The following is a 7500-nucleotide window of genomic DNA, read 5'->3' as shown; positions in this document are numbered from 1 at the left end:
TACCTCTGGACTTGGAGCTCCTTGAATGTCTGAAATCTGGCAAATGACTGACCCTTGGCCTTACCTTGTGGATGAAAGGAATGAAAAATTTTAGTTTAGTGACCAGGGTGCTGGGGAGGAAGATACTAGCTGCAACATTACCTGTGAAAGCCCATGCTGGCTCTTGAGGAAGTCGCAGCTGGCAGGACTTCAGGCTTCGAATCAGAGAAACATTAGGCACAAACAGCCATAGCCCAGGACCTCAGGGGAGAGCTATAGACCATTTTCTACAATTGAGCAGCAAACTTCCCCTGCTTGTCTGTGTGTATTCCTTCACTAGCCCTGACTGTGTAGCTGTGTTTATTTCCCATTTACTCTGACTGTTAACTGTGTGCACCCCACCTTAACCCCTGCCCCATATCTCCTCCTTGGCCCCAGTACTGCCTACCCTTACTCCCTCCCTACCCTTAGTACTGCCTCCCCTAACCCCTTCCTTACCCCAGCTATCTACCATTGCCCCTTCCTACCCCCAGCACTACCTGCACCTAGCCGCCTCCTTGTCCCCAGCACTGTCACAACTACTGTCTGCACTTGCCCCTCCCTACCCCCAGCTCTGCCTGCCCCTACTCCCCTCTAACCCCAGCTGCTAACTACCACCTGCCCTCACCCCCCATATGTGATGGGACCCAAAAAACAGTGGAGTAGGACCCCAACTTTTTAAAGTGAGGGGTCCCTGGGACCCACTTTTTTTTCCACTCAGCGCGATCACTGAGGTAAACAGTTGTGTCACTATAAAGAGATAGAGCACTGAATGATCTCACATTAAACTAATATGCAGTGCTATTGGGTCAGTACTAATGGTAGAGTGGACACAACAAAGTGTTCACAAGGCTTTCAATGTGCTATTCCAATCACAAATTTTCAACAGAAAACACAATGGAAAAGAGCACAAGTCAGCATAGAATATCCAATGAATGAGCAAGTGAAAGGGAACAGAAGTGAAAAGGACAGTGTTATACAAAGTTCTCCTATACACTATGTAAAAACAAACATGCGCACAGAAAACATTGAATGCATAAAATAATGGCCAATTGCTGCTCAGCAACCAAGCCCCAACAGTAGAGGAAGGAGCTTAAATATAGCATGACTGGCTGGAGTGAGGTATACAGGGAGGCAAGAGCCCTGGTGGCCTCCCTCACCAGCAGTAACAGCTTGCTCACGGGTTCAGCCTTACCCGAACCCGATGCGTCCAGCTGCAGCTCCCCTTCAGCGTGCTGGAGTCATTGACCTAATCGCCAGTGCTCCGACCACAGATGCTGGGGATAGTTGGAGTGGCATTGAGGGAGTCTCAGACTCAATACCAGCTCTAAAAACAATGAGAAAATAAAATGGAGGCTGCTTAACAGCAGCCCCTATAAAAACCATGCCCACTCCTTGAGCACCAAATGAACTGTCCCTCTAGTGCCAAGGTGGGGTATAAGGAGTCCCTGCTGCTGGAAAAAAAGTTTAGTGCCCAGTCCACTGCTCACCACCTATACCTAGTGTGATCAATGTCCCCCATGGAAGAAAGAAACAAACCCCCCTTCCCCCAAATTATATTAAAAAAAAAAAAAAAGTGTCAAAACCCTAGTTAGTCCATTCTGTGGGAGTAAACTACAGCTCAGCCCATAGCTGTGGATAAGATGCATAAAACCATGCCACAAACATAGTATAAATTGCTAAAGATGGAAGGTGCAGGAGCATCTTTCAAAAGCTGGATACCACAAGTTGATAAATTAAACTGCTATAGGGTAGAAACATTTTTAATACACATAGTGAAAGCCCTAACCATACTAACCATAAGAGGGCTTGTTCTCAGTTAGTCCAGGGGTCCCAAAGCCTAATGGTGTACACTGATTTGGAGTACCAGTTCTATTCTGAGCCACAGAGGTGTTCCCAAAGCTCACGGCTGGGGCAGGTGCAGCATTTGCTCCAAACGCAGCAGTACTAGTGGTTGCCACAAAATTGAAGGGCTTTGCAACGCCAAATGTGTTTGCGGGCATACTGTTTGTTTGGGTGCTGTTCATGCTACCAAATGGTGTTTCTTTTGAGGCAGGAGTAGGTCCAAAACTAAAAGTAGCATTTGTTCCAAATGCAGATTGGGAGTTCCCAAATATTGTCTGACCGTTGCTCCCAGAAGTAGATTGAGTGCCTGTACCAAAGGCGGATGCACCTCCGGATGCTAGAAAGCTGGCAAGAGGATTTGGCGAAGGTTTGTCTGCTTGCACTCCACTCCCTGAGTGGCTGTTGAAAGTAGATGTACCAGTATTAGCAGGGAAGGAGGCTGGGCTTGAGCCAAGGGCAGCTGTAAAAGCAGATGCCGTAGACCTAAACATTGTTGACGGTTGGGGCTGAGAAGTTGACGTGGGTGCAGTTTGTGCATTGCCAAACACAGGCAAGTTAGGAGTCTCCTGTGTCTTTTGTCCAAACACTACTGTAGATTTTGTTTGGGAATCTGTAGTTGTGCTGCTTCCTACAAATGGATTTACAGAAGCAGTTACACTATTTGAGGATGCTGCCAATGGGAATACACTGAAGCTTGTGGTGACGCTGTTGGAGGGATGTAAAGACTGGGACAGTTTTGTGCTGCTGTCGGTACTTTGCGTTGTGTTGGTCACTGGAGCACCCAACCCAGAGAATGTAGAGGCAGTGGCTGTAGGATTCATCTGGAATGTGAAAGAGGTCGCAGATGAAATAGGTTGCTGGGTTGTAGGATCCCCAAATATTGGTTTAAATGTATTTACAGGCTGATCATGCTGACCTCTCTGATCTCCAAATATCGGTTTAATGGTGCCTGCAGACTGACCTTGCTGACTGTTCTGGTCTCCAAATATTTTAAACTGGTTTAGATTTGTTGCAGGTATTGCTGTAGACAAACTCGATGTAACAATAGGTGGGTTAGAGCCTTCATTGCTGGGAAATATTGGCTTAAAACTGGACTGTAGATCATTTTGCAATGGATTAGCAAGATTATGGAGACTATTCTTTGGAGACTCCTGCTTCGGCTGGGCAACTTTTGGTGGCTGAAATGTTGTGCTGCCAAGTGTTGCTGTGGCTGCAGAAGCTGGTTGGGAAGGTGGCTGCAGGGAATTCGTTTTACAGGGTTCATTGAGAGTAGATGCAGTCGATGTTGGGACCACGTTATTGAGATGGAGAGCCTCCGAAATCACATTTTGTGCAGGTGCTTAAACGAAAGAACAAATTTATAATCAGAGGCATCTGACAAACATATGAAGTGATAAACCAGACTTTGATTTGGCCACTTTCAATACATTGAGAACCTTAACAAAAAGTAATTTTTAGATGCCAAACCAATTGTCCCAATATTACTGCAGTTGTAAAATACACTCGCCTTTCTGGTAAAGGACACCACAGGACAGATTTCTAATGCACATTGCTTACTTTACTGTCCTAAGACTAGATCATCTTTCTTACCCCTGTGCAGAAACTATTTTGGCAGGTTTTGTGCCAGTCACCTTCCATCAGCACCCTCTGTTATTGTTTATTTTTAGTTTTTAAAGGTACCGCTACAAACCTAATATACGTTCTATATTAAACTTAAAAGGTTTAGAAAATGCCCTCACAACATTGCAAAGAATCCATCAAATTGGGATATTGGGTTACTTAATCAGACATACAGAACACCCATATAAAAAAAGGATCAAACATTACTGTGTAACTATAGCAGTATTTTATACACTCTGATTGTTGGAATGGTTGCTGTGTACATAGTTCATACGTGCAATTATGTTCACTTGCCTCAAACACAAGAGGATTAATCAGGTGCCATAAAAGGAAACAGCACGGAGATCTGGGAACTTAATCAAGCTTCTGATGAAGTTGCCATGGCAATAAAATGCATTAAGCAATTTTAAATATCTATACGGTGTCTGGAAATATCATCACACAATTGTCACTCTAAACTTGCAGGTCAAGGAACCAGATATTTAACCATCAGACATGGGGCAACTCCATTGAAATGCTGGATTCATGGACTCCTGAAAATAGTCCTATCTAACGGAACTTGCCACCAGACAGTTTATGATAAATTGTGTATTTAGAAAAACAAAGTGCCCATACCAACACCAGCAAATAAGTATATAAAGTGTTGCTATAGTTCCATGCGATTTTTAGATGTATGTTTGAGTTTTATTTATCTCAAGTTATTCATTTTTCAGTCCAATTCCATGGTGAACCTACCAGAAAAGTATATACTAAAACTATCCTCTTCACTACAACACTACCAATTCACAATATATTTTAGAATACGCGTGATAATGGCTTTATATGCTGCCAGCTGTCTCACCTTGTGAAGCATCCTTGCTCTGCATTTTAGCAAGACTCTGTAGTAATGGGTTACTATTCGCAGTGGAGGTCGGTAACGCCATGGTCACTGATGTTGTGGGAGGCAAACTGAAGAGAGTGGCTGGTATGGTAGAGGTTGCACTTGTGGATGATGCAGAACTGATGGGGAGAGGATCTACAGAAACAAAGTTACAAATAGTTACAGGAAACATAAGCAAAAAGTGATTTTTACACGAGCGTTAAAACTGGGATACAGAGGTGCTGCACCACTTTTGAATTTCTCCTCCCTCCTGCTTCTGTCCTACAGAGGGAACAGAGGAGCAAATGCTGTTCAGCAAAAACAGGAACCTTAACAGTAATGAATCTAAACCAGTGCACAAAGGGGGTGTGCTCAGTGTCCCTCAATGTACGTGTAGAAACAGATAGAGCCATATTCAATTAGTGGCGAAAAGTCGGAATCCGCAAAAAAGTATCGCGGATGATGTAACTTCGCCAGGCGGAAACTTTTTGCCGTATTCAATTGCAAAGGCTTTTCGTGGATGTGGAAAGTCAATGCAAAGGGCGAAAACGTTTTGCCTATGAATAGCAGGCAGAAAAAAAGTGCAGAATTGGGGTACATAGGTGCGGAAACCACTCTGCCGCCTTGGGACAACCCCCCAAAGGATAACTGCGTTAAAAACCCTAAATAAAAAATAAGAACACCCAAAAAGTGACTGAAAATGGGGAAAAAGGTACAAAGTGGGGATACACAAAAAGTGGCAAAATAGACTTTTAGGGAGTCTACAAGAATGGGTAGGTGTTTGATTGCAGGTGATTGCTGAAGGTGCGTTTTTGCCATCACTTAAAACTTCACTTTTGCAAATTGAAACCATACTTGCACCCATTTTCAAGTACCCCAAATTTGACAGAACTAATTTTCACGAAAAAAAAACCTCTGCTTAATGCACCACTTGTGCAAAGACGCTATATAGAGGCAAGTGAAAGCACTTAAGTACCCCAAATAGCTTCAGGGGGGTATTCGGGGACATCTATACTGAACCCCAATGTTAGTGCATCAGTGTTCACGCTAGGACTAGTGCAGAACCTAGAAAAAGGCACTACTGCATGCAGCGAAGGTGTGTGCCCGATAAGGGGGCATGGCTACGAGAAAAGAGGGCACGTCTTTAAGACACAACCCTTTTAATCACTCTTGGTGGGAGTGCCTGGCACTTAGACTTGCCAGGCTGCCCCCAGGCTCTCCAGTCTCTGAAGAGATGCTGGCCGATCACTACACTCTAATTTTCCCACCTGGGGGCCACTGCGGCCAGCGAGTGGAGACAGCACCCACCATGTTTTAGCAGGGCACCGCTAAAATAGCCTAATGCTACTGGCATTTCAGTCCTTTGTTTCCCCATCAACTCAGTGCTATAGCTCTTTTGTCTGGACAAGTCCACAACATTGTCCAAGATCAGCAAGACTGGTGGTACCCACTCCTTGTTACTGCATGGCTCAATACCACATTTCTAACATTACACTGCCAGCCATCCACGTTCCTGGATAGACAAACTGCCAGATTTGCTGTCCAGGCAGAGTCTCTTTGGAAGGAGCGTCTAAAAGACAATGGGGGTCTATTTACTAAGCTGTGTTAGGAGGAAAAGTAAACGTTGATCAGGTAACAGCCAATCAGCTCCTAACTGCCATTTTTCAAACACAGCCTGTGACATGTCAGCTAGGAGCCAATTGGCTGGTACCTTATAACCACTTTATCTCCTAACACAGCTTACTAAATAGACCCCAATGTCTTGCAGAAGATTGTCCTAGTTCTTGGTGCCCCAGTGGTGGAACTCTGGCAACCAATATGAGTCTGAACATTCAGAAGGCGCAGAGTCTGGACGAAGGGTGCTTGGAAGATCAAGGTCTTTACCATGGAAAAACAATAACCTTACACGCTTCTGTTAAGTGTATTGTACAATGCCAGAATACAGATGTGTCCTTGCTCATCTAGCCTCAATAAGCCACAATATGCCTGTGAGCTGCCAGGTCCCATGCAACACTGCTAGGGTTTAGTGGTTTTTGCCAAAGATGCATCCAAGTCGATGCAACTAGGACACACCAGGAGATAGTGCCGATTAATTTGATTACATTTATATCTGTGTTACTATTGCCAGTTGTATTACTGGTATGCAGTTGGGAAGCTGGCGGACCTAATCCCGACAGCCGGCTTCCCGACTGTCATATCCCAGCAAGGGTCTAAAGACAGGCGTCGATATGCCGACGGCTGTCAGACAAACGCCGGGAGCCCAACACCTGGCATCTCGATCGAAGGTATGCCGGGCGCAGATAGCCAGGGAGGGGGGTTAGGTTTAGGCACCCCCCCAGGAGGTTAGGTTTAGGCTAGAGTAAGGGGTGGTTGGCGTTGGGCACCCCCCTGGGGAAACTTAGGTTGAGGTGGCGGGGAAGGGGGGGGGGGGGGGGTTAGGCACCCCTAAGGGAGGGTTAGGGGGTAGAAATATGTTAGTTTATACTTACCTTTGACGATCGGATTTCCTACTCTGCCGGGATGCCGCTGTCGGGATTCCAGCCGCCGAGCATAAGTCTGGCGGTAAATCATACTGATTCCATATTACTTCAATAATTCATCAGGCAGGTATACTAGTGCTTCCTAGTCAGCCAAGACCTCTAGCAGTGCTGAGCATATGTCGGAAGGCCATATAGTCTTTGGTACACATTCACTAAAATTTTACAGCATTAGCTTAGAGTCCAAAAATGCCATTTGTGTGCATTGCACAGCTATCTGAGTGAATGCTCCTTCAGGACCAGCTTAGGGACATCCCTAGGGTTTCCAATGTCACCCAAATGGATGAATGAAAAAAAAAAAAAAAAAAGTTCAATCCTCTCAATTGGGAACACACTGGACACCCATACTGTATGCTAACATCTGGTTCTTTATTGCTCTCCTCATTAAAGTTCACAGAGACCCTTTTTATCTCCTATCTATTCCTCCTTTTTGTGGCTTTGTTAGAAAGGACCCACCATACTGTAGAACAGAAGCAGAATTTTGAGCCCTGGAGACAAAGTTCAGCCTCCTGAGCAGCACTAGTGTTTCCAGTGCCCACCTGTGTGTGTAGGGGAGAGAGAGTGTGTGTGTGTGTAGGGGAGAGAGAGTGTGTGTGTGTGTAAGAGAGAGAGAGAGTGTGT

General features: G+C 45.1%; 1 protein-coding gene across 1 annotated transcript in view; it reads right to left on the bottom strand.

Moving 5' to 3' along the window:
* Positions 1-7500, bottom strand: part of POM121 (POM121 transmembrane nucleoporin) — a 42393-nt gene that overhangs the window by 8613 nt on the left and 26280 nt on the right. Inside the window, exons 10-11 of the mRNA XM_088455117.1 lie at positions 4325-4498; positions 1817-3202 (exon numbers count right to left, since the gene is read on the bottom strand). Coding sequence (XP_088311243.1) covers positions 1817-3202; positions 4325-4498 — 1560 coding nt within the window. The remainder of the gene's footprint in view (positions 1-1816; positions 3203-4324; positions 4499-7500) is intronic.

The sequence above is a fragment of the Taudactylus pleione genome, unplaced genomic scaffold, assembly GCF_031769625.1.
Source record: "Taudactylus pleione unplaced genomic scaffold, aTauple2 ptg000040l, whole genome shotgun sequence".
NCBI lineage: Eukaryota > Metazoa > Chordata > Amphibia > Anura > Myobatrachidae > Taudactylus > Taudactylus pleione.
The sequence above is the reverse complement of the archived record's forward strand: the minus strand, read 5'-3'. Positions and strand labels throughout refer to the sequence as shown.